Genomic DNA, 27,535 nt, shown 5'->3' on the forward strand with positions numbered 1-27,535 from the left:
TGCTAGGAATGGGATCTGGATCATAAAGATCCCATTGATCTACATTGTCCTGTTGTGAGTCAAAATTGTGTGATGGTGACTGCACTGGTGTAGGACTGGCAGGAGGAGAGTTTGCAAGTGTGGAGAGTGAGGAGGAGACTGAGGAGGAGAGAATTGAGGAGGTGGTGGTGGTTTCTCCTTTGGCTTTGGCACTTTAGCTGGTGGCTGCATAGTATCCAATTCCTCCTGAAAGGCTAGCTTTCTTTTAGGTTTTAGAGGAGGTGCTATTAGGATTCTGCCTGTTTCTTTGTGGATATGAATCCTGGCTTGCCTTTGGTTCATTACTTCAAGTATTGGCTGTACTTGAGACTCCTCTTCAGAGGTTTTGTGGCTTTCTTTTGGTTTCTTTGAAAGTCCATGTTCCTGTGTAACCTGCTCTTTTCGGCTCCAAAGCCGGCTTTTTCGGTATCAAAACAGATGGTGTAGTGGATGATCTCAGCTCTGAAAGGGATTTCCAAATTTGACTCCGAAAAATGATGTTTGCTTGAGTCGGACACAGAGCTTCTTATCGGCTCCGATGGTTGAGCTATGCTGGATTCGGGTGTCTGATCTGTTGTTTGTATTGTGTTCACAGATCTACTTTGATGTGGGGTACCACAGATAGGTCCAACAGTGTGGTGTACCACAGTTGGCGAGCCCACGTTGGTGCTATAAGTATTAGTTTGAGTTTGATTTGACTCAGTTTGTAGACCAGATGAGAAATGAGCAGGAGAGGGGGAAAAGCGTAAGCAAATATCCCTGACCAGCTGATCCATAGAGCATTGTCCTTGGACTGAGGGTAGTACCTGGACGCGAAGTTTTGGCATTTTGATTTTTCTTTTGTTGCAAATAGATCTATGTCTGGTGTCCCCCAGCGGTAGAAGTGATACTGTAGAATCTGGGGATGTATTTCCCATTCATGAGTTTGCTGTTGATCTCGGCTGAGCTTGTCGGCTAACTGATTTTGAATGCCTGGTATATATTGTGCTATCAGGCGAATGTTGTTATGAATTGCCCAATGCCAAATTTGTTGTGCTAAGACACACAGCTGTGATGAGTGTCCCCCCCCCCTGTTTATTTAGATAATACATTGTTGTCATATTGTCTGTCTTGACAAAAATGTGTTTGTGGGCTAGAAGGGGCTGAAAAGCTTTTAATGCTAGAAATACCGCTAGCAGTTCCAAGTGACTTATGTGAAGTAGTTTTTGTTGATTGTCCCATTGACCTTGTATGCTGTGATTGTTGAGGTGTGCTCCCCACCCAATCATGGAAGCATCTGTTGTGATAATGGCGTGAGGCACTGGATCTTGAAAAGGCCGCCCTTTGTTTAAATTTACAGGGTTCCACCATGGAGCGAAGAGTGTGTTTGGCGGTCTATCAACACTAGATCTTGGTGTTGACCATGTGCCTGTGTCCATTGTTTTGCTAGGCACTGCTGTAAGGGCTGCATGTGTAGCCTTGCGTTTGGGACAGTAGCTATGCATGAGGACATCATGCCTAGTAGTTTCATCACAAACCTTACTGTGTAATGTTTGTTTGGTTGTATGCTTGATCTTATATTTTGAAAGGACTGAACTCTTTGTGGACTTGGAGTGGCAATTGCTCTTTGTGTGTTGAGTTTTGCTCCCAAGTATTGCTGTATTTGGGATGGTTGTAAATGTGATTTTTGGTAATTTATAGAAAACCCTAGTTTGTGTAGAGTATCTATTACGTATTGCGTGTGAAGGTGACATTGTTGCTGAGTGTTGCCTTTTATCAGCCAATCGTCTAGATATGGGAATACGTGCATGTGATATCTCCTTATATGAGCTGCTACTACGGCTAGGCATTTTGTAAATACCCTGGGGGCTGCTGTTGTTCCGAACGGTAGCACTTTGAATTGTTAATGTTTGCCTTGTATTACAAACCTGAGGTATTTCCTGTGAGATGGATGGATGGGTATGTGAAAATACGCATCTTTGAGATCCAGTGTTGTCATGTATTCTCCTTGTTTTAGTCAGGGAACTACGTCCTGAAGTGTTACCATGTGGAAATGATCTGATTTGATGAAGGGATTCAGTGTTCTGAGATCTAAGATAGGCCTTAATGTTTTGTCCTTTTTGGAATAAGGAAATACAGGGAGTAAACGCCTGTTACCTTCTGGTGATAGGGTATTAGCTCTATGGCTTGTTTTCGTAGCAGTGCTTGGACCTCTATTTGTAATAAGTCTAAGTGTTGTGGAGACAATCTGTGCGCTTTTGGTGGAACATCTGGAGGGAATGTAGTGAATTCTATGCAATAACCATGTTGGATAATTGATAGGACCCACGTGTCTGTGGTAATGTGTGTCCAACTGTGGTAGTATTTGGTTAGCCTCCCCCTCACTGATAAGTGTTGGGGTAGTGTGACATTGAAGTCACTGTTTGCTAGGGCTTGGTTTGGAGGGCTGGAATTTCCCTCTTCCTCTTGGGAATTGTCCTCTGTAGGAACCACAAAACCCCCTCTTTGGTATTGCGACTGGTAGGTGGGTTTTGATTGAGAGGTGGATGGTTCAGATGTCTGTTGTCGAAACCCCCTTCCCTCCCCCCCCTAAACTGTGGTTTCCTGAATGTGCCTCTGTACTGTGAGGAGTAAAGCACGCCCATGGCTTTGGCCGTGTCTGTGTCTTTTTTCATTTTCTCAATCGCGGTATCCACCTCCAGCCCAAACAACTGATGTTGATTAAACAGCATATTTAGTACTGCCTGTTGTATTTCTGGTTTAAATCCAGAACTTCACAGCCATGCATACCTTCGAATCGTTACAGCTGTGTTGACAGTCCGTGCTGCTGTAACTGCAGAGTCTAGGGCAGACCGTATTTGATTGTTTGATGTGGCCTGTCCCTCTTCAACTACTTGTTGGGCACGTTTTTGGTGTTCCTTGGGCAAATGCTGGATGACGTCTTGCATTCCGTCCCAGTGTGCCCTGTCATAGCATGCAAGTAGGGCTTGCGAATTTGCAATTCGCCATTGATTGGCTGCTTGTGATGCGACTCTTGCCCGCTGCGTCAAACTTTCGACTCTTTATCAGGTGGTGGGGCATCCCCTGATGATTGTGAGTTCGCCCTTTTCCTCGCAGCCCCCACAACTCACTGAGTCCAGAGGGAGCTGTTGAGTTATAAACACTGGGTCTGACGGGGGCGGTTTATATTTCTTTTCGACCCTTGGCGTGATAGCTCTCCCCTTTACAGGCTCTTGGAAGATCTGTTGTGCGTGTTTGAGCATGCTCGGTAGCATTGGCAGGCTTTGATAGGATGCGTGAGTGGATGTCAGAGTGTTAAAAAGGAAGTCATCCACCATTGGTTCCGAGTGCATTGTTACGTTGTGGAACGTAGATGCCCTGGCTAGTACTTGCGTATATGCTGTATTGTCCTCTGGTGGTGAAGGCTTGGTTGGATAACACTCTGGGCTGTTGTCCGATATAGGTGGGTCGTATAGATCCCAGGGATCCGCATCATCTTGGGTCATTCCAGTATGTGTGGGTGACTGCACCATCGGTGTACCCACGGGTGACAAGTGTGGTGATTGCTGTGGGGATGGTTATGGTGAAAACTGTGGTGGTGGTGATTTGTATCTAACCACTTTGGCTTTCGGTTGCATTTCAGTTTCTTGAAAGGCTAGTTTTCGATTTGAGTGGAGGGATGGTTTGTATCCTGCCTGTGTCCTTCTGGATCTGTAACCTTTGTTGCGTTTGGTCATGTTGTTCTGCATCCAGATCTTGCTCAAATCTGTGACTTTCTTTTAGCTGCATAGAAAACCCTTGCTCTTCAGTGTAGGAAGAGCGTTTCGGCTCCGAAGTCGTTTTTTCGGTACCGAAATTCCTAACATAATTGTCTTTTTCGGTTCCAAGGAGCTTTTTCGAGGCTTGCTTGACTCGATGCTGAATTTTTTCGGTGCCGGAATCTCGACTGGAGTCGTAAGTCTTTGGCAAATCTTTGGCCTTTTTCGGTGCCGATGTTATTTGGTCACCTTCCTTTCTGTGGGTTGAGCCATGGCCTGCTGGCGGTGGCGTCCCCGTGGCCTTGAATTTTTTGGTGTGACCCTGGGTTTGGGACGGGGCAGGTTTACTCAGTTTGTTGAGCCGTCGAGGGTCGTTCACCGTCGGATTCATCCGAGTCCGTTTCTTGGATGGAAATTCTCTCTTCCTCCTCGACGTCGAGATCTTGTTTCGGTTTCGACGCCATTTGTAGTCTTCTTGCGCGTCGATCTCTTAAGGTTTTCTTCGATTGAAACGCTCGGCAAGCTTCACAAGTATCCTCTCTGTGTTCAGGCGACAAACACAGGTTACAGACCCGGTGCTGGTCTGTATAAGGATACTTGGCGTGACACTTAGGACAGAAACGGAAAGGTGTCCGGTCCATTAGTCTTGGACGACGGGTGTGGACGGGCCGACCAGGCCTTTATGAAGAGCGGAAGCCCCGAAGGGCCGCCGAAGCGGTCTTGATGTCGGTGCTGATACACTAAAACTAAACCGGTACCGAAAGAGAACAATACCGATGATTTTTCGATTCTTTTCTAACTTTCCTGATTCGAAATACAGAGCGAAGAGGAACACGTCCGAACCCGATGGCTGAAAGAAAACAATCTAAGATGGAGTTGACGCCCATGCGCAATGGAGCCGAAAGGGAGGAGTCACTTGGTCCTGTGACTCGAAAAGACTTCTTTGAAGAAAACCAACTTGTAACACTCCGAGCCCAACATTAGAAGGCAGGAACCGGGCACAGAATGTGTATCTGCAGCTACACATGCCATCGAATAAATATATATATATGGAAAATGTCACTTACCCAGTGTACATCTGTTCGTGGCATTAGTCGCTGCAGATTCACATGCTGTGTACATCCCGCCATCTGGTCTTGGGCTCGGAGTGTTACAAGTTGTTTTTCTTCGAAGAAGTCTTTTCGAGTCACGAGACCGAGGGACTCCTCCCATTTCGACTCCATTGCGCATGGGCGTCGACTCCATCTTAGATTGTTTTCCCCGCAGAGGGTGAGGTAGGAGTTGTGTATGCTAGTAATAGTGCCCATGCAATGGAGTGAATACGTATGTACATAATGAAGTTTAAAGTAATATATTTACAAATTTACAAATGTTCAAGATCAACTTCTAAACGGCTACAGGCTCCCGGGGAGGCGGGTGGGCGCATGTGAATCTGCAGCGACTAATGCCACGAACAGATGTACACTGGGTAAGTGACATTTTCCATTTGATGGCATGTGTAGCTGCAGATACACATGCTGTGCATAGACTAGTAAGCAGTTATCTCCCCAAAAGCGGTGGTTCAGCCTGTAGGAGTTGAAGTTGCTTGAAACAATGTTCGTAGTACCGCTTGACCTACTGTGGCTTGTTGTGAAGTTAACACATCTACACAGTAGTGCTTGGTAAATGTATGAGGCGTAGACCATGTTGCTGCCTTACATATTTCGTTCATTGGAATATTTCCTAGAGAGGCCATGGTAGCACCTTTCTTTCTGGTTGAGTGTGCCTTTGGTGTAATAGGCAGCTCTCTTTTAGCTTTAAGATAGCAGGTTTGAATGCACTTAACTATCCATCTAGCAATGCCTTGTTTTGAAATTGGATTTCCTGTATGAGGTTTTTGAAAGGCAATAGTTGTTTTGTTTTTCGAATTAGTTTTGTTCTGTCAATGTAGTACATTAGTGCTCTTTTGATGTCTAATGTATGTAGTGCCCTTCAGCTACAGAATCTGGCTGTGGGAAGAACACTGGTAATTCTACCGTTTGATTCAAGTGGAACGGTGAGATTACTTTTGGATTTGTCCGTAGAACTACTTTATTTTTGTGTATTTGAATAAATGGTTCTTGTATGGTAAATGCTTGAATTTCACTCACTCTTCTTAGAGATGTGATGGCAATTAAAAATGCAACTTTCCACGTTAAGTATTGCATTTCACAAGAGTGCATGGGCTCAAAAGGTCGACCCATGATTCGTGTTAAGACAATGTTGAGGTTCCATGAAGGAACTGGTGGTGTTCTTGGTGGTATAATTCTCTTTAGGCCTTCCATAAATGCTTTTATGACTGGTATCCTAAATAATGAAGTTGAGTGCGTAATTTGCAGGTTATTTGAAATTGCAGTAAGATGTATTTTTATGGAAGAGAAAGCTAGTTTTGACTTTTGCAAATGTAGTAAGTATCCTACTATATCTTTTGCAGATGCGTGTAAGGGTTGAATTTGATTATTATGGCAGTAATAAACAAATCTTTTCCACTTATTTGCATAGCAGTGTCTAGTGGTAGGCTTCCTAGCTTGTCTTATGACCTCCATACATTCTTGCGTGAGGTCTAAGTGTCCGAATTCTAGGATTTCAGGAGCCAAATTGCTAGATTCAGCGATGGTGGATTTGGATGTCTGATTTGTCGTTTGTGTTGTGTTAACAGATCTGGTCTGTTTGGTAGTTTGACATGAGGTACTACTGAAAGGTCTAGTAGTGTTGTGTACCAAGGTTGTCTTGCCCATGTTGGTGCTATTAGTATGAGTTTGAGTTTGTTTTGACTCAACTTGTTTACTAGATATGGAAGGAGTGGGAGAGGGGGAAAAGCGTACGCAAATATCCCTGACCAGTTCATCCATAGCGCATTGCCCTGAGACTGATGTTGTGGGTACCTGGATGCGAAGTTTTGGCATTTTGAGTTTTCGTTTGTTGCAAATAGATCTATTTGTGGTGTTCCCCAAATTCGGAAGTGTTCAGTATTTGGGGGTGAATCTCCCATTCGTGGATCTGTTGGTGATCCCGAGAGAGATTGTCTGCTAACTGATTCTGAATTCCTGGAATAAATTGTGCTATTAGGCGAATGTGGTTGTGAATCGCCCAATGCCATATTTTCTGTGTCAGGAGACACAACTGTGTCGAGTGTGTCCCGCCCTGTTTGTTTAGGTAATACATTGTTGTCATGTTGTCTGTTTTGACAAGAATGTATTTGTGGGTTATTATGGGTTGAAATGCTTTCAGCGCTAGAAATACCGCTAACAGTTCTAAGTGATTTATGTGAAACTGTCTTTGCTGTATGTCCCATTGTCCTTGGATGCTGTGCTGATTGAGGTGTTCTCCCCACCCTGTCATGGATGCATCTGTCGTTATCACGTATTGTGGCACTGGGTCTTGGAAAGGCCGCCCTTGGTTTAAATTTATACTGTTCCACCATTGAAGCGAGATGTATGTTTGGCGGTCTATCAACACCAGATCTAGAAGCTGACCCTGTGCTTGTGACCATTGTGATGCTAGGCACTGTTGTAAGGGCCACATGTGCAACCTTGCATTTGGGACAATGGCTATGCATGAAGACATCATGCCTAGTAGTTTCATTACTATTTTGACTTGTATCCTTTGTTTTGGATACATGGCCTGTATTACATTGTGAAATGTTTGAACTCTTTGTGGACTTGGAGTGGCAATCCCTTTTGCTGTGTTGATTGTTGCTCCCAAGTATTGCTGTGTTTGACACGGCAGAAGGTGTGACTTTGCGTAGTTGATTGAGAAACCTAGTTTGTGTAGGATTTCTATGACATATTTTGTGTGTTGTGAACACCGTCTTAGCTTGTTGGGTTTGATTAACCAATCGTCCAGGTACGGGAACACATGTATTTGCTGCCTTCTGATATGTGCAGCTACTACTGCCAGGCATTTTGTAAAAACTCTTGGCGCAGTTGTTATTCCGAATGGCAACACTTTGAATTGGTAATGTATCCCTTGGAATACAAACCTTAGGTACAGAGGCAATGATAGTGGTCCTCCCGAAACAGGGGCGAGACCCCACTGACGTTAGGTCCTATAGACCCCTGTCTCTACTAAATCGAGATTGCAAACTACTTGGCAAAATACTAGCCAACAGGCTAGCTCCTCATATGCACACTTTAGTACACGAAGACCAGAATGGATTTATCCCAAAACGCAACACCTTTCTCAACATTCGTAGGCTACTAAGCGTAATGGGCGATACCCCCCCGAGTGCATCTGAGGAAGCAGTGATCTCGCTAGACATCGAAAAAGCATTCGACACACTAGAATGGGACTTCCTGTTTGCCACCATGCAGCGAATGGGCATAGGCCCAAAATTTATAAGATGGGTACGCATACTGTACACCAACCCGCAGGCCAGGGTGAAGACAGGAGGAGTCATATCAGAGAGCTTCCCAATTAGCAGGGGAACAAGGCAGGGCTGTCCCCTTTCCCCCCTGTTGTTCGCCCTGGCGATGGAACCACTGGCCGCGCGTGTCCGTGCAAAAACAGAAGAATGGGGGGTGGTAAGGAACGGCACATCCCACGTCATATCATTGTATGCAGATGATGCTTTGATCTATATACGCAGTGTTGGGGAGGCACTGCCCCCGGTGATGTCATTGCTACGCAAGTTTGGAGAGATATCGGGCTTGATAGTTAATTGGGGGAAATCCTGTATATTCCCACTGGTTGGCCGGTCCCCAGCGAGACGAGAGAACACTTCACCAGGCCCATTAAAATGGTGCTTCGACACATTCAAATATCTCGGGGTTAACGTCTATCACAGTGCTGAAGACCTCAGGGATGGCAACCTGGGGAGAGCGGTGACATCTATAAAGAGCTCATTGCGTTTCTGGAATAAATTACCGCTCTCACCATTGGGAAAAGTTGCCATAGCCAACATGCTAGTGCTGCCCAGGCTGCTATATCACTTCGCTGCCCTGCCGATCATAATTCCTAAAAGTTTCTTCAACAGTTTAAACTCTGCATTGGTGCAGCTGGTATGGGGTGATGGCAGAAGGCGAGTCGCACTCAACACACTATATCACCCAGTGGCGGCGGGTGGACTGGGAGCCCCTAACTTTGAGCTCTACTCTGCGGCAGCACAGCTGCAGTGGATCTCAAATTGGATTCATAACTCGGGGTCGGCGGAAGCTGCCTGGCTGGTAACCCGACTCCGGGGAGTCCCCCTGCTTGAGTGGCTCTCGAGCAAGCAAACTAAAAGCACATGCGCAAACCCATTGATGGCAGCAGCACATGCATACTGGAAGAAGTATATTCAAAAAGATGCCAAAAAAATTCCCTACTCACCTCTCATACCACTAGAACGAATCCCTGGATGGGTGACAACTGGTTCTCACCTATCCGCAACCTGGATAGAAGCGGGCATAAGCACGGTAGGAGAATGCTTCGAGGAAGGAAAACTAATGTCCTTCGAAGATATACAGGCCCTCACAGAGATCAGCCCAGGGCAATTTCTGACATACCACGCTATATGTCATGCAATTAGAGGTACATGGGGGCCCGGGGACGCTGAGCCAGACATCTCAATAAACCTACACCATATGCTGAGCTACGACACACGTGAAAAAGTAGTCTCAAATACATACAAACTACTAAATAAGCCCCCGGAGTCTAATCTGCAGAAAGCCCGAGAAAGGTGGAATGCCGTACTGCCTGACCCGATCACAGAGACAGAATGGTCAAAAGCCCTGAGCCACACACGCGAGGTCTCAAGGAACCCCAGATTCCGATACACACAATTTAATTACTTACATCAGACTTCTTTAGCGCCAGCCAGAATTAAACGTATGTTCCCTGGATCGGACCCAACTTGCCCTAGATGTAAAACCCCAGCAGCACAGTTTTATCATATGGTCTGGGAGTGCCCGCAGGTAAGGGGGGAGTGGACCGCGCTGACCACTGCACTGTCGGAAATGACTGGCCTGGGCTTGGACGCGAACCCCAAATCCTGTCTACTTGGCCTCAGGACCAGAACAAAAAGGAGCAAATTTATGCACAGATTCGTAGACCTGGCTTATGCAATGTACAAAAGACTAATAGCCATGAACCGGAAGGCCTCTAAGGCCCCTGACCATGGAGCTTGGCTCGCTCTTACGCTTCGCTGGACACGTGCTGAATATCAGGTACTAACGAAACTGGCGCGAGGTGGTCCTCGACACTCGGGCTGTGAAACCTGGGGCACATTGGTCTCCAAACTAGAAACAAAGAATGACGAAAAACCTCCCTGAATAGCAGTCAGACGCGATAACATAGACAATTGCAGGTTTCACCCCGGTTGCAATACCACAGTAATCATGAGTAGCGCACACACCTGCCAATGGTGCCTAAGCACAGATATAAATACACTGCACCCCCAAATACACACTAGCCAATTAATACACACAGCCCATCGTCCCCAACTAGTAAACTCAGGGTCTTCAGAAGTTAAGTTGCCCCTTCCCCCGCCCCCCGCTCTCTCCCGTCCATCTTAGGGTTCGCCCTGAACTAGAACTCTTGCAGGCATCGAAACCTCCGCACGAAAGATAGTATCAAACGCGCGAACTAGCAATGCCTGTAAGTACAGACATAAAAGCGCGGATCTAGCGGTGTACGAAAGTTATTGGTTGTTTGTTAAATCTAATAAATAAGCGCCCAGCAAACTATTGTAACTGTAAACATCCTATCACTGCTGCTAAATGGATGCATCGAAATGTTTGATTTTATTGAAAATTTAATAAAAATATGTTAAAAAAAAAAAAAAAAAAAAAAAAAAAACCTTAGGTACTTTCTGTGTGAAGGATGTATTGGTATATGGAAATATGCATCCTTTAAGTCTAGTGTTGTCATGTAGTCTTGTTGTTTGAGCAGTGGGATTACGTCTTGTAAAGTAACCATGTGAAAGTGGTATGATTTGATGTAGGTATTTAATGTTCTGAGATCTAGTATAGGTCTGAGAGTTTTGTCTTTTTTGGGTATCAGAAAGTACAGTGAGTAAACTCCTGTGTTTAATTGTTGTTTTGGTACTAATTCTATTGCTTCTTTTTGTAGCAATGCTTGAACTTCTAGTCCTAGAAGATCTATATGTTGTTTTGACATACTGTGTGTTTTCGGTGGGACGTTTGGAGGGAATTTGAGAAATTCTATGCAATAACCATGCTGGATAATTGCGAAGACCCAAGTGTCTGTTGTTATTTCCTCCCAATGTGTGTAAAACTTGGTTAGTCTCCCCCCCACAGGTGTTATGTGTTGGGGATTTGTGACCTTGAAGTCACTGTTTGTTTGGAGGAGTTTTGGGACTTTGGAATTTCCCTCTATTTTTTTTAAATTGTCCTCCTCTATATTGTCCCCGAAAACCTCCCCGCTGATACTGCCTCTGGTAAGTGGGCTTTGTTTGTGAGGTTGTGGCTTCTGTGGTCTGCCCTTGAAACCCCCCTCGAAATTGTGTCTTTCGAAATGTGCCTCTGCTCTGCGGGGAGTAGAGTGCGCCCATGGCTTTGCCCTTCTCAGTGTCTTTCTTAAGTTTTTCTTAAGGTGCATCTCCTGAAGAATGTGAGTTGGCTCTTTTGCACGCTGCTCCCACTACAACAGAGTCTGGTGTTAGCTGTTGTGTTATGTACACTGGGTCTGTTGGTGGCGGTTTATATTTTTTATCTACTCTTGGAGTAATGGCTCTCCCCTTGACAGGCTCTTCAAACACTTGTTTGAGTGTTTGAGCATTCCGGGTATCATCGGAAGACTTTGATATTGACTGTGTGTAGACGACAGTGTATTAAAAAGAAAGTCATCTTCAATGGGTTCTGAATGAAGGCTGACATTGTGAAATGCTGCAGCTCTCGATACCACTTGAGCGTAGCCTGTACTATCCTCTGGTGGCGATGGGCTTGCTGGATAGCATTCAGGGCTATTATCTGACACTGGTGCGTCAGAAAGGTCCCATGAGTCAGGGTCATCTTGACTCATTCCCGTATGAGTTGGGGATTGCATCATTGGTGGAGTGGCTACAGGTGATGGTGGCGGAGAGTGATGTGGGGATGGTGGTGGTGTTACTTGTTTAGCCACCTTTGCGTGTGGCTGTTTGTCCTTGTCTTGGAAGGCAAGTTTACGTTTCATTTTGATTGGAGGAAGAGTGCTGATCTTCCCCGTATCTTTTTGAATAAAGAGCCGCCTTTGTGTGTGATCTGGCTCTATTGTTTCTAATTCTTGTTCAAATCTGTGTGTCTTCATTTGTGAGGACAGTCCTTGTTCCTCTGAATAGGAACTTCTCTTCGGTTCCGAGGCCGGATGTTTCGGTACCGAAACCTTTTCGGCTGCCTTTTTCGGCTCGGACGAAACCTTTTTTTACTTTCGGCGTCGTGCCTTCTCGATGCCGACCCATTTCGGTGCCACTGTCTCGATGCCGAATCTTCTCGGAGCCACTATCTCGGGCCCGAGATTGCTGTGTGCCGGTATCTCGACCAGGGTCGGATGACTTCGACACCAGCTCGCCCTTTTTTGGTGCCAATGGACGGTCACCTATTTTTCAGGTTAAGCCATGGCCTGTTGGCGGTGGCGTCCCCTGGGCTTTAGCGGTCTTCTCGTGAGTTCTCTGCTTCGACGTCTTACTCACGGTTTTCGACATTTCTTCGGGATCGATCTCCTCCGAGTCCGATTCCTGGGTGGAGAATGTGTCTTCCTCCTCCTCGAAACGCCCTTGTCCTGTCGGCGCCGACGCCATTTGCAGTCTTCTGGCCCTTCAGTCCCTGAGTGTCTTCCTGGACCGAAACGCTCGACAGGCCTCACAAGTATCCTCTTTGTGTTCTGGTGACAAACACAAGTTACAGACCAGGTGTTGATCTGTATATGGATACTTGTTATGGCATTTTGGACAGAAGCGGAATGGGGTCCGTTCCATCAGCCTTGAAGAGACACGTGGCCGGGCCGACCAGGCCCCGACGGGGATCGAAAAAAAAAACAAAGGGCCACCGGAGCTCTTCTTAATTCGGTGTCGAACTGTTGTAACTAACCCGATACCGAACGCAAACAATACAGACGATTTTTCCGAGATTCTAACTAACTTTCCGACCCGAAACCCGGAGCGAAAAGGAACACGTCCGAACCCGATGGCGGAAAAAAAACAATCTAAGATGGAGTCGACGCCCATGCACAATGGAGTCGAAATGGGAGGAGTCCCTCGGTCTCATGACTCGAAAAGACTTCTTCGAAGAAAAACAACTTGTAACACTCCGAGCCCAACACCAGATGGCGGGATGTGCACAGCATGTGTATCTGCAGCTACACATGCCATCGAACATATATATATGGAAAATGTCACTTACCCAGTGTACATCTGTTCGTGGCATTAGTCGCTAATAATCTTTCTGGTTGAGTCTGCCCTTGGTGTAATGGGCAGCTGTCGTTTTGCTTTAAGGTAGCAGATTTGGATGCACTTAACTATCCATCTGGCTATACCTAGTTTTGATATTGGGTTTCCTGCATGAGGTTTTTGGAACGCAATAAATAGTTGTTTAGTTTTCCTGATGTTTTTTGTTCTGTCAATGTAGTACATTAATGCTCTTTTGACATCTAATGTATGTAGTGCCCTCTCAGCTACGGAATCTGGCTGTGGGAAGAACACTGGTAGTTCTACCGTTTGATTTAGGTGGAACGGTGAAATAACCTTTGGTAAAAATTTAGGATTAGTCCTTAGGACTACCTTATTTTTGTGTAGTTGGATAAAAGGTTCTTGTATTTTAAACGCTTGAATTTCGCTTACTCTTCGTAGAGATGTGATGGCGATGAGAAATGCAACTTTCCAGGTTAGGAACTGTATTTCGCAAGAGTGCATGGGTTCGAAAGGTGGACCCATGAGTCTTGTTAGGACAACATTGAGGTTCCATGAAGGAACGGGTGGTGTCCTTGGTGGTATAATTCTTTTAAGGCCTTCCATAAATGCTTTAATGACTGGTATCCTATATAGTGAAGTTGAATAGGTAACCTGCAGGTATGCAGATATTGCCGCAAGGTGTATTTTAATGGAAGAGAAAGCTAGGTTAGATTTTTGTAAGTGTAGCAAGTAACCCACTACATCCTTTGGAGATGCGTGTAATGGTTGGATCTGATTATGATGGCAGTAGCAAACAAACCTCTTCCATTTGCTTGCATAGCAGTGCCTAGTGGATGGCCTTCTGGCTTGCTTTATGACTTCCATACATTCTTGGGTAAGTTCTAAGTGTCCGAATTCTAGGATTTCAGGAGCCAGATTGCTAGATTCAGCGATGCTGGATCTGGATGCCTGATCTGTTGGTTGTGTTGTGTTAACAGATCTGGCCTGTTGGGCAATTTGATGTGGGGTACTACTGATAGGTCTAGCAGTGTTGTGTACCAGGGTTGCCTTGCCCAAGTTGGTGCTATCAATATGAGTTTGAGTTTGTTTTGACTCAATTTGTTTACTAGATAAGGAAGGAGAGGGAGAGGGGGAAAAGCGTATGCAAATATCCCTGACCAGTTCATCCATAGGGCATTGCCCTGGGACTGCCTGTGTGGGTATCTGGATGCAAAGTTTTGACATTTTGCGTTCTCTTTTGTTGCAAACAAGTCTATTTGAGGCGTCCCCCAAAGTCTGAAGTAAGTGTTTAGAATTTGGGGGTGAATTTCCCATTCGTGGACCTGTTGGTGATCTCGAGAGAGATTGTCTGCAAGTTGATTCTGGATCCCTGGAATAAACTGTGCTATTAGGCGAATGTGGCTGTGAATTGCCCATCGCCATATCTTCTGTGCTAGAAGGTTCAACTGCGTTGTGTGTCCCCCCCCCTGTTTGTTTAGATAATACATTGTTGTCATGTTGTCTGTTTTGACAAGAATGTATTTGTGAGTTATGATTGGTTGGAAAGCCTTTAGTGCTTGAAAAACTGCTAGCAGTTCCAGGTGATTTATATGCAGTTTTGTTTGATGAACGTTCCATTGTCCTTGTATGCTGTGTTGATCGAGGTGTGCTCCCCACCCCGTCATGGAAGCATCTGTCGTTATTACGTAATGTGGCACTGGGTCTTGGAAAGGCCGCCCTTTGTTTAAATTTATACTGTTCCACCATAGAAGCGAGAGATATGTTTGGCGGTCTATCAACACCAGATCTAAAAGGTGACCCTGTGCTTGTGACCATTGTGATGCTAGGCACTGTTGTAAGGGCCTCATGTGCAGTCTTGCGTTCGGGACAATGGCTATGCATGAGGACATCATGCCTAGGAGTTGTAATATCATTTTTGCTTGTACTTTTTGTGTTGGGTACATGCGTCGTATGATATTGTTGAAATTTTGAATTCTTTGTGGACTTGGAGTGGCTAGTCCTTTTGTTGTGTCTATTATGGCTCCTAGGTATTGTTGTACCTTGCAAGGCAGAATGTGTGATTTTGCAAAGTTGACGGTGAAACCAAGTTTGTAGAGGTTTTGTATGACCTGATTTGTGTGGTGAGAGCACCTTGTCAGTGAGTTGGTCTTGATTAGCCAGTCGTCTAGATACGGGAATACGTGTATTTGCTGCCTTCTGATGTGTGCAGCCACTACTGCTAGACATTTTGTAAAGACTCTTGGTGCGGTTGTTAAACCAAACGGCAATACTTTGAACTGGTAATGTATTCCTTTGAATACAAACCTTAGGTATTTCCTGTGCGACTGATGTATTGGTATATGGAAATACGGGTCTTTGAGGTCTAAGGTTGTCATGTAGTCCTGTAGTTTTAGCAATGGTAACACTTCTTGTAGCGTGACCATGTGAAAGTGATCTGATTTGATGTAGGTGTTTAGTATTCTGAGGTCTAGGATTGGTCTCAGTGTTTTGTCCTTTTTTGGTATTAAGAAGTAGAGTGAATAAACTCCTGTGTTTATTTGTGACTTTGGTACTAGTTCGATTGCATTCTTTTGCAATAATGCTTGGACTTCTAGAAAGGTCGGAATGTTGTTTCGATAAATTCTGTGCTTTTGGTGGTATGTTTGGAGGGATTTGTAGAAATTCTATGCAATAACCATGTTGGATAATTGCTAAGACCCAAGTGTCTGTAGTTATTTCTTTTCATGCTTGGTAGTAATGACCTATTCTTCCCCCCACTGGTGTTGTGTGGAGGGGATGAGTGACATGTGAGTCACTGCTTGGTTGTAGGGGTTTTGGGGCTTTGAAATTTTCCCCTATTCCTAGGGAATTGTCCCCCTCTATATTGGCCCCGAAAACCTCCCCTGTACTGTCCCTGGTAGCTGGACGGTGTTGCCTGTGAGGTGCTGGCTTGTGTGGCCTGACCCCAAAACCCCCCTCTAAAGGTTGTCTTGCGGAAGGTGCTGTAAGTGCCTCTGCTCTGCGAGGAGTAGAGTGCGCCCATGGCTTTAGCAGTGTCAGTGTCCTTTTTCAGTTTCTCAATTGCCGTGTCCACCTCTGGTCCGAACAGTTGTTTCTCATTGAAGGGCATATTGAGCACTGCCTGCTGTATCTCTGGTTTAAAACCCGACGTTCGTAGCCATGCGTGCCTTCTTATAGTAACAGATGTGTTAATTGTCCTTGCAGCTGTGTCTGCTGCGTCCATAGAGGAGCGTATCTGATTATTAGATATGTTCTGTCCTTCCTCAACCACCTGTTTCGCTCTCTTTTGTAGTTCCTTGGGTAGATGCTCAATGAGGTGTTGCATCTCGTCCCAATGGGCTCTGTCATAGCGCGCAAGTAGTGCTTGAGAGTTAGCGATGCGCCACTGGTTTGCAGCTTGTACTGCGACTCTCTTTCCGGCTGCATCGAACTTGCGGCTCTCTTTATCTGGGGGTGGTGCATCCCCAGACGTGTGGGAGTTGGCTCTCTTGCGAGCGGCTCCTACTACGACAGAATCTGGTGGCAGCTGTGTGGTGATGAAAACAGGGTCTGTGGGAGGCGCTTTGTATTTCTTTTCAACCCTTGGTGTGATTGCCCTACTCTTGACCGGCTCCTTGAAGATTTCCTTTGCGTGCCGAAGCATTCCTGGGAGCATAGGCAGGCTTTGGTAGGAGCTGTGGGTGGATGAGAGGGTGTTGAATAAGAAGTCATCCTCGACTGGTTCTGAGTGGAGGTTTACGTTGTGGAACTCTGCCGCTCTAGCCACCGCTTGTGAATAAGCTGTGCTGTCTTCTGGTGGTGAGGGCTTTGTGGGATACGCCTCTGGACTGTTGTCCGACACTGGGGCGTTGTATAAGTCCCAAGCGTCTTGGTCCAGGTCACCTTGGCTCACGGTGGTGTGAGCCGGGGAATGTGATGGAGTTTGTGCTGGCGAAACGTTAGTTACAGGTGGAGGAGAGGGTGGCGGAGTTACCTTTTTCACCATTTTTGTTTGTGGTGCTTGGTCTGTCTGAAACTCCAGTCTCCTTTTTCTCCTAATAGGGGGAAGGGTGCTTATTTTCCCTGTTCCTTCCTGTATGAAAATACGTTTCTGCATATGGTCCACTTCGGTGGATTGCAACTCTTCCTCAAATCTATGCTTTCGCATCTGAGAGGACAAGGACTGCTCCTCTGAATAGGAACCGGTAACTGGGTCGGTTGCGGGTCGTTTCGGCACCGAAACCCTGTCTGTATGCTTTTTCGGCTCCGAGGTGACCTTCTTTTTTAGAGTCGAAACCTCTCGGCGTCGATCTTCCTCGGTGCCGCTGTCTCGGCGTCGAGCCGTTTCGGCACCGCTATCTCGGCGTCGATCCTTTTCAGCAGCACTTTCTCGGTCCGAGAAGGCTGCGTGCCGGTGTCTCGACCGGAGTCGGACGATCTCGGCACTGTGTCGGCCTTTTTCGGTGCCGATGGTCGGTCACCGAATTTATGGGTCGAGCCATGGCCTGGTGGCAGTGGCGTCCCCTGGGCCTTGTCACTTTTCTTTTGTTTCTTCGACGTCTTACTCACAGTTCTTGGATCGTCGAATTCCTCGGAGTCCGATTCGTGGATCGAGAAGGTTTCTTCTTCCTCTTGTTCCTCGAACTCTCAGTGCGCTGTCGGCGTGGACGCCATCTGAAGTCTTCTGGCTCGACGGTCACAAAGTGTCTTTCGGGACCGGAACGCACGACAGGCCTCGCAAGTCTCTTCACTGTGCTCAGGCGACAGGCACAGGTTACAGACCAAATGTTGGTCTGTATACGGGTATTTGTTGTGGCATTTGGGACAGAAACGGAACGGGGTCCGTTCCATCAGCGTTGTTGTACACGCGGTCGGGCCGACCAGGCCCCGACGGGGGATCGGAAGCTACCCCGAAGGGCACCGGAGCTCTTCAATCTTCGATGCGGTGTCGATTCAATCTAAGCCGATCCCGAACGCAACCATACCGACGTAATCTTCCGAAAGATAGCTAACTTTCCGTTCCGAAACTCGGAGCGACAGGAACACGTCCGAAACCGATGGCGGAAAGAAAACAATCGAAGATGGAGTCGACGCCCATGCGCAATGGAGACGAAGAGGAGGAGTCACTCGGTCCCGTGACTCGAAAGACTTCTTCGAAGAAAAACAACTTGTAACACTCCGACCCAACACCAGATGGCGGGCTATGCACAACATGTGTATCTCCAGCGACAGATGCCATCGAACAGATAATTACCCTCAAACCAAACACAGTGTTGCCAGACCAAACTAATTTACATAGGGGTGAACCGTTATAAATTAGAAATCCTTTTTCCTGTCAAGCCACATATAGGCCTCCAAGTGCAAGCAATCACAGTCTTCTTAGCCATTGAGAATTGTTTTTACTCGGAGTAGCCTTTTCTCTTAATACGCAAATACATGGGCAAGATAATGAGGGATGGTCGCTCTTGCACTCATGATTGCTTTGATCAGCAAGCATGAGGACTGCAACCAAAACTCAAAGATCGTGTACATTGATGGATGACATTCAGTACTCAGTAACTTACACTCACTATTTGGTGTTGATGTGTTGTAAGTAAATTACAAAATGTGGCTCTAGCTCCAAATATATGGGATATATTATGATACATCCAGTTTTCTGGGCCAACTAGCAATTAGCTTTCATTATGTTGAAGATCTGACTCTGTTAGACAGCTGGGCACTAGGCACCACAGAGCTATGTAGACTTCCATTATGGACAATTGTGGAGTGACAATAGAATAATCGCAGAGACTGAGCAATGGGTCACAATTATCTAAGGTAAGTAAAACAGTACATGTAAAGATTATCATCCTTCCTGAATTTTTATTCGTGAACATCCTATTTCCACTGAATAAAAGATTATTCTTGACAATATGATCCTCGTGACTCCCCTAATCGCAGGTGGACTATAACTCGGTGTCAAATGATACACCTTTACCATGTCATATTCATGAGGAGTAATACTACTTCTAGATTGTGAAGTGTATGACAGAGCTGTGAAGTATACAGTGATAAATGCTGGTACCACCTGTAAGGAAATGGCTTCCTGTTGCAGTTACCCCCCACTTTGTGCCTGAAACTGATGCTGACTTGACTGAGAAGTGTGCTGGGAACCTGCTAACCAGGCCCCAGCACCAGTGTTCCTTTACCTAAAATGTACCATTGTACCCACAATTGGCACACCCCTGGCACACAGATAAGTCCCTTGTAAAAGGTACCAGTGGTACCAAAGGCCCTGTGACCAGGAAAGGTCCCTAAGGGCTGCAGCATATGTTGTGCCACCCTAAGGGACCCCTCACCTAACACATGCACACTGCCATTGCAGATTGTGTGTGTTGGTGTGGAGAAAGGCAAAGTCGACATGGCATCCCCCTCAGGATGCCATGCACAAAATGCTGCCTGTGGCATAGGTAAGTGACCCCTCTAGCAGGCCTTACAGCCCTACGGCAGGGTACACTCTACCACCGGTGAGGGCATAGCTGCATGAGCAATATGCCCCTACAGTGTCTAAGTCTATTCTTAGAGATTGTAAGTAGTGTGGCCATATTATTAAGTATATGGTCTGGAAGGTTGTCAAAAAAAAGAACTCCACAGCTCCATAATGGCTACACTGAATACTGGGAAGTTTGGTATCAAACTTCTCAGAATAATATACCCACACTGATCCCAGTGTAGGATTTATTTAAAAAAATGCACAGAGGGCATCTTAGAGATGCCCCCTGTATTTTACCCAATCCTGCAGTGCAGGACTGACTGGTCTATGCCAGCCTGCGGCTGAGAGACGAGTTTCTGACCCCCTGGGGTGAGAGCCTTTATGCTCTGAGGCCAGAAACAAAGCCTGCACTGGGTGGAGATGCTTAACACCTCCCCCCTGCAGGAACTGTAACACCTAGCAGTGAGCCTCAAATGCTCAAGCTTGATGTTACAATGCCCCAGGGCACTCCAGCTAGTGGAGATGCCCGCCCCTGGACATAGCCCCCACTTTTGGTGGCAAGTCCAGGGGAGATAATGAGAAAAACAAGGAGGGGTCACCCACCACTCAGGACAGCCCCTAAGGTGTCCTGAGCTGTGGTGACCCCCTGCCTTTAGAAATCCTCCATCTTGGTTTTGGAGGATTCCCCCAATAGGATTAGGAATGTGCCCCCCTCCCCACAGGGAGGAGGCACAAAGAGGGTGTAGCCACCCTCACAGACAGTAGCCATTGGCTACTGCCCTCCCAGACCTAAACACACCCCTAAATTTAGTATTTAGGGGCACCCAAAAACCCAGGAAATCAGATTCCCGCAACCTGAAGAAACAAGAAGGACTGCTGACCTACAAGCCCGCAGAGAAGGAGGAAGACGACAACTGCTTTGGCCCCAGATCTACCGACCTGTCTCCAACTTCTAAAACCTGCACCAGCAACGCATCCGACAGGGACCAGTGACCTCTGAAGCCTCAGAGGACTGCCCTGGACTTAAGGACCAAGAAACTCCTGTGAACAGCGGCTCTGTTCAAAACCAGCTACTTCTTTGCAACAAAGATGCAACTTCCACGGACTTCACGTTTCTCGCCGGAAGCGTGAGGCTATACACACCGCACCCGACGCCCCTGGCTCGACCTGCAGAAAACCAACACCTCAGGGAGGACTCCCTGGCGACTGCGAGCCCGTGAGTAGCCAGAGATGACCCCCTTGGGCCCTCACAGCGACACCTGCAGAGAGAATCCAGAGGCTCCCCCTGACAGCGACTGCCTGTAACAAGGGACCCGACGCCTGGAACCAACACTGCACACTCAGCCCCCAGGACCTGAAGTAACCGAACCTCAGTGCAGGAGTGACCCCCCAGGCAACCCTCAGCCTAGCCCAGGTGGTGGCTGTCCCAAGAAGCACCCATGTGCCTGCCTGCACCGCTAGAGTGACCCCCGGGTCCCTCCATTGTTTCCTACCTAAAACCCGACGCCTGCTTTGCACACTGCACCCGGCCGCCCCTGTGCCGCCGAGGGTGTGTTTTGTTTGCCTACTTGTGCCCCCCAAGTGCTCTACAAAACCCCCCTGGTCTGCCCCCCCGAGGACGCAGGTACTTACCTGCTGGCAGACTGGAACCGGAGCACCCCTGTTCTCCATAGGCACCTATGTGTTTTGGGCACCTCTGACCTCTGCACCTGACCGGCCCTGAGCTGCTGGTGTGGTAACTTTGGGGTTGCCTAGAACCCCCAACGGTGGGTTGCCTATGCCCCAGGACTGAGACTTTTAAGTGCTTTACTTACCTCCTAATCTAACCTTTACTTACCTCCCCCAGGAACTGTTGATTTTTGCACTGTGTCCCTTTGAAAATAGCTTATTGCCATTTTTACAAAGATTGTAAATGATATTGCTTTTATTCAAAGTTCCTAAAGTATCTAAGTGAAGTACCTTGCACTTAATGTGTTTACTTATATGCTGCTTTTGGAATTCGAAATATGTATCAATAATGTTTTTATTAATTAATTTAATGATCATGAAATTTGTATGTTTGTATTTATTGGATGTCTTTTATGGTCTATTTTGTACCGAATAAATTCTGGACATCCCACGCCGTGACCACATTTCCCCCCACCTCAGAGACCTTCACTGGCTACCAGTGTCAAAGAGGATCACCTTCAAACTCCTCATCCACGCACACAAGGCCCTCCACAACACAGGCCCAGCCTGCCTCAACAACAGACTCCCCTTCCACACCCCCACCCGCAATCTTCGCTCCGCCAGCCTCGCCTCCATACCCCGCATCCGCGGCACCACCGCCGGAGGGAGATCCTTCTCTCACCTAGCCGCCAAGACCTGGAACTCCCTACCGCTCCACCTTCACCAGACCCAGGACCTCTTGACATTCAGGAAACGCCTCAAGACATGGCTCTACGACCAGTAGCTCCCCCCCCAGCGCCTAGAGACCCTAACGGGTGATTAGTGCGCTCTATAAATCCTTGATTGATTGATTGATGATGATGTGTTTACTGCAAATCTTGAACCTGTGGTTCTTAAAATAAACTAAGAAAATATATTTTTCAATATAAAAACCTATTGTCCTGGAGTAAGTATTGGAGTGTGTGTTCCTCATTGTAAGGAAATGCCTCCTTGGCATGGTTGCCCCCTGACTTTTTGCCTTTGCTGATGCTATGTTTACAATTGAAAGTGTGCTGAGGCCTGCTAACCAGGCCCCAGCACCAGTGTTCTTTCCCTAACCTGTACTTTTGTATCCACAATTGGCAGACCCTGGCATCCAGATAAGTCCCTTGTAACTGGTACTCCTAGTACCAAGGGCCCTGATGCCAAGGAAGGTCTCTAAGGGTCCAAGGGTTCCCCTTAGAGGTAAAATAGTGGTAAAAAGAGATAATACTAATGCTCTATTTTGTGGTAGTGTGGTTGAGCAGTAGGCTTATCCAAGGAGTAGTGTTAAGCATTTGTTGTACATACACAGACAATAAATGAGGTACACACACTCGGAGACAAATCCAGCCAATAGGTTTTGTATAGAAAAATATCTTTTCTTAGTTTATTTTAAGAACCACAGGTTCAAATTTAACATGTAATATCTTGTTTGAAAGGTATTGCAGGTAAGTACATTAGGAACTTTGAATCATTTCAATTGCATGTATACTTTTCAAGTTATTCACAAATAGCTATTTTAAAAGTGGACACTTAGTGCAATTTTCACAGTTCCTGGGGGAGGTAAGTTTTTGTTAGTTTTACCAGGTAAGTACGACACTTACAAGGTTCAGTTCTTGGTCCAAGGTAGCCCACCGTTGGGTAGACACTGTAGGGGCACAGTGCTCATGCACTGGTACCCTCACCTATGGTATAGTGCACCCTGCCTTAGGGCTGTAAGGCCTGCTAGAGGGGTGTCTTACCTATACTGCATAGGCAGTGAGAGGCTGGCATGGCACCCTGAGGGGAGTGCCATGTCGACTTACTCGTTTTGTCCTCACTAGCACACACAAGCTGGCAAGCAGTGTGTCTGTGCTGAGTGAGAGGTCTCCAGGGTGGCATAAGACATGCTGCAGCCCTTAGAGACCTTCCCTGGCATCAGGGCCCTTGGTACCAGAGGTACCAGTTACAAGGGACTTATCTGGGTGCCAGGGTGTGCCAATTGTGGAATCAAAAGTACAGGTTAGGGAAAGAACACTGGTGCTGGGGCCTGGTTAGCAGGCCTCAGCACACTTTCAATTCAAAACATAGCATCAGCAAAGGCAAAAAGTCAGGGGGTAACCATGCCAAGGAGGCATTTCGTTACAATGTGCAATTGTTAAACACTGTGGAAGCTACACTGATGGCCATTTTGAAGGGAGAGAGAATATCAACTCCCCTACGGTCACTGGGATGTGCTGAGGTCCCAAATGGAGTCAAGAAACTTGCAACATTAGTGCTATTGATATCTAAGATTAGAGAGGCAATGTTCTAGCTGAAACATCCATTCCCAAAAGTGACAGCTAGGATGCATGACATGCAGCAATAGCGTAGAGATCTATGCATCTCTCCAAGTTAGCAGAGGACAGACTATAGGACACTATGGGTCCACTGACAGGTTTTTAGATCCACAGGCTGGCCTTCAACACCTCTATGGAGATGTAGATGCCCGGGGATAGACACGAAATAGGGGAAAAAGTCACAAGCATGCAGTGATTGAGGCTTCATGGAGATAATATGAATGTTGTGGGTGGGGTTTATGGAAAAAACATGCACCACTACTTGTTGTTAATCGCCTGTAGATTGTACTTAACAACGTACTGGCAGACGTGGCCTTATATGGCTATCATGGCCACTGAGCACTCAATTACAAAGAGCTCTCAATTACAATGTCAATATGCTGCTGAATCTTCTTACGAGTTTTGCCTGTTTTACTTGTAATGCTGTTGGTATCATATGACAATTTTAATTAAGTTAAACGAATGCTGTTAACTTACCACCGCCATATCGTTCTTTAGCTTCTCCAAGGCAACCTCACATTTCTGAAGCGTTTTCAAAGGACAACTGAAGAAAAGCCAAATATTAAAAACATTATCAGGTAACCAGAGTGGTTTAGATAGGAATGCTGTTTAGACCCCGTTAAGGTAATCTGTGGCAATGCCTACTACCTACACATCAGAACTGACCAAAGTGATAACTGAGAAAGAAGCTGCAAGGCAAAGCTAACGAAAGCAAGTGATAAAAAATGCACCAAACATGGAAAAAATGTTAACAGGACATGTAAATCATACAAACAGATATGCATATGATTTACTTCAAAAAGTAAAGCACACAATGAAATGTCCCTTTATTGAGCTAATGCAGATTTTTCATTTCTACATTCAATGGTTACATAGATTGTTTACTTAGAGGGTGATCACACAGCTACATCAGATAATCCTGTTGTAGAGAAAATGAAATTTAATTTTGTAAATGTGATTAGTGCAAGAAAGGGAACACAGAGCCACCAATCACATAAAAATAGAATTGCAAGCAGAAGCATCACCAATACCAAAAACAGTTACCAGAACAAATGGGTTTAGTCATCAGACTGATGTTTACCGTTTGGAGGGATCTGTAAGTATATCCAAGAGACTCTTCATCTTACTTAGGTCCTTCTTTCTATCTGTAAGTAAAGACCAGGAAGCATGTTACTGTAAAGGTATGGGTGAAGGGGGCACCATATATTGGTGGTGGAATATGGCAGCATGTGAGATTTCATGGTGCCAGTACTGCCACATTTAGTAATTATATATCTGAAGTGTCATGGCACAATGGGTATGCCCATCACATACTTCAGAGAGTTGTTTACACCACATTGATGGCAAATGTACAGTAGTAACAACTGACGCTTCCTGTGAAATGATTGTTGCACATTACAAAGGACATCACTAGGAAAGTCCAGTCTACATCTTTCACACTGGCCAGTCAGCTCCAGTAACTCACCAATTCACTCATGGAGTTAGCTGCAAGTGAAACGCACCTTCGTTTTTGTCGATCTTGTTAATCATCCTTCGAAGTGGCTCAATGTACTTGGAGAGCTGCTTCAGCTTCTCAAGGTACTGCTGCTCTTCAGACTGGCTAGAGCTGGCCGGGCTCATCACTGAATTTGGGTTACCTGTGGAATTCAGAGCTTAAGGTGAGCCAGGCAACTCGTCCTTCGATGAAGGTATTGATGTCCTGCGACTAGTGACATGACTGAATTACATTGAGCAAAAAAACATTTTCAAAGAGCTACTCTGGTATTTAAATGTATCTAAAAGCTGCATGAGCTTAGAGGAAAAGAGAGGGTGCAGCAATGGCTTCTTTCAGTTATACAAACAATGCATACTGCCTTCTGGAGACTCAGGTTCCTAGTGAAAAGATGACAAAGCACCAGGTCACACTCTCACGTTCCCACTGCACTCTATCACCTGAGACTCTGCCTTTCCACACTGCCTGGGTTTGTGTTTGTAGCCATTTGATTCCATACCAATGAACGTTCACTCAGGTCCATTACTGTTCTGCTAGTATACCTACATATGAACATTACCTTAGGTCTGATACTGTAGCTCCGACCTTCTACTGTTATCTATAATACCTAGGTGCAGATAATACCGAACCTCTGTTCTATAGTCACCTTACCTGGCGTGTTTAGAGGTCCTGGTGAGGGAACGCTGAAGTTTTGTGGGGTGCGTGCAGCAGCAGGGCTTTGTGATGGCTGTGGCGATGGGCTTGGCATGAAACTGCCAGGAGATGGAGCTGGTCCAGAGCTTGATAAGGAGCAAAGGAAGTGCTTTATTGTCTATTAGTCACAGATAACATATCAACCATCAACATCTAAAACAAATTCAGTTTTGAGATGCGATATATATACTTACACACACAGACGAAAAAAAGTAAAGTAGAAGTTTACGAAAGGAAGATGGTAGGTTTTTAATTTATGTTAAAACAAAAACCTTAGAAATTCACTGAAAAAGCACTACTGCTTGAAAACAAAAAAGCATAACACTGAAATTCGCCATAACTGACAAAAGTCTAACTTGCAACACCACAGATTTCAGATGTGATCAGTGATGTAATGTTAGGTCATAAGCAGTGCATCACAGCACTGATTTCATGGAGCTTGACTACAATTAATGTGATACCCTGGGGTCACATTTACACTCACTGGTCCGACTCTAACACTAGACTGTCAACTTCCCAAACACTTCACATATTTTATAGCACTGGACTAACCTCACCACAACTCGCCTTAAGGAAGGTCTAATTTGAGGAGCTGTCCACCTTTGCTCTCACATACACCCTTTCCCCCAGCTGTTACACTGTGCCTGACCTTAGAAACATGAAACTCACCACATCTTCTATTACTCCCACTTAGACTGGTGCATTCCACTTCAAGCTATTAATATAGATACCAATCTTTGTAAAAAAAAAAAAAAACCTCTTCTCAACAACTACTCCTGACTAAAAATTAGCTTTCTCTCTCCTACACAACAAAGCAACTGCAGAGATCACCAAAATGCAATAATGTCTACTTCTTATACTGCAGAAGATACCAGGTAAATCACTCCACTCACACTGGCAACGGCATTGGAAAAATGGCCTTGGATAACAAAAAGACTTCAAATGTGCTATAAAGATTGACGTCTCCTCAAAGGACTCACACACCCCATGAATATATCCAGGAAGACATCACTGTTTTATTCTCCTGTCAAATGATTCTTGAACAGTATTTGAACAAAAGCTCTATTATTCACATCAGGGTACCAAGGGCTTTTAAGGTTCTACCTACTTTTCTAAATGTGGATGGAAAGACAAGCTTCACTCACCTGACATTAGAGTTGGGCTGAGATGTAGGTTGTCCTGGCTGAGGTGATGGTTGAGGCTGAGGAGGGGGTGGCATAGACTGTGGTGTGTGGACCTGAGAAAGCGGGGAAGGAGAGGACATAGAGGTTGTATTGCCTTGGCTGATCTAAAAGGGCAAGAAAATATAAAACATAACAGTAAAAATCTGGGTTTTCAAGCAACTGAACAACAAGATATAGTCTGCATTCTATTCAAAATAATAAAACAAGCTGCAATATTTAATCCAACCATAGAGACATATTCTAGTTGCAGATTCCTTACCTTCGAATTTTCCCCCAGGCATCAGACAGGATCCGGAGATTTTTTCTTCGAGGACTAACCTTGCGTCGGTAGGTGGCATTGGTCGAAGTCGCCGTAATCACGTCAGGAGTAGTACATAGACACTGCCTCAGCCCAGTGACGTCAGTTTCTTTTAACGACTTTCCATGCCAAAGCGCACAGCCGCTAAGAACACTGAGATTGGTGCGCCAGAGCTAAGGACCTGAATGGTGAATCCCTATCCCCAGAAATTAGTTCGCAAGCGGGGAGGAGGGGTGGGCCGGTAAGGAATCTGCAACTAGAATATGTCTCTACCAGATATTTTGTTACCGAAGGTAAGTAACATACATCTGA

At 45.9% G+C, this 27,535-nt stretch overlaps 1 protein-coding gene across 4 annotated transcripts in view; it reads right to left on the minus strand.

Moving 5' to 3' along the window:
- The window catches only part of MED15 (mediator complex subunit 15), a 411,818-nt gene that overhangs the window by 96,994 nt on the left and 287,289 nt on the right, over window positions 1-27,535 (minus strand). For all 4 annotated transcript variants that reach the window (XM_069215144.1, XM_069215143.1, XM_069215146.1 and 1 more), the window contains 5 exons: window positions 26,887-27,029; window positions 25,700-25,827; window positions 25,059-25,193; window positions 24,638-24,701; window positions 24,034-24,100 (listed from right to left, as the gene is read on the minus strand). In XM_069215144.1, coding sequence (XP_069071245.1) covers window positions 24,034-24,100; window positions 24,638-24,701; window positions 25,059-25,193; window positions 25,700-25,827; window positions 26,887-27,029 — 537 coding nt within the window. The remainder of the gene's footprint in view (window positions 1-24,033; window positions 24,101-24,637; window positions 24,702-25,058; window positions 25,194-25,699; window positions 25,828-26,886; window positions 27,030-27,535) is intronic.

The sequence above is a fragment of the Pleurodeles waltl genome, chromosome 11 (assembly GCF_031143425.1).
Source record: "Pleurodeles waltl isolate 20211129_DDA chromosome 11, aPleWal1.hap1.20221129, whole genome shotgun sequence".
Classification (NCBI taxonomy): Eukaryota; Metazoa; Chordata; class Amphibia; order Caudata; family Salamandridae; genus Pleurodeles; species Pleurodeles waltl.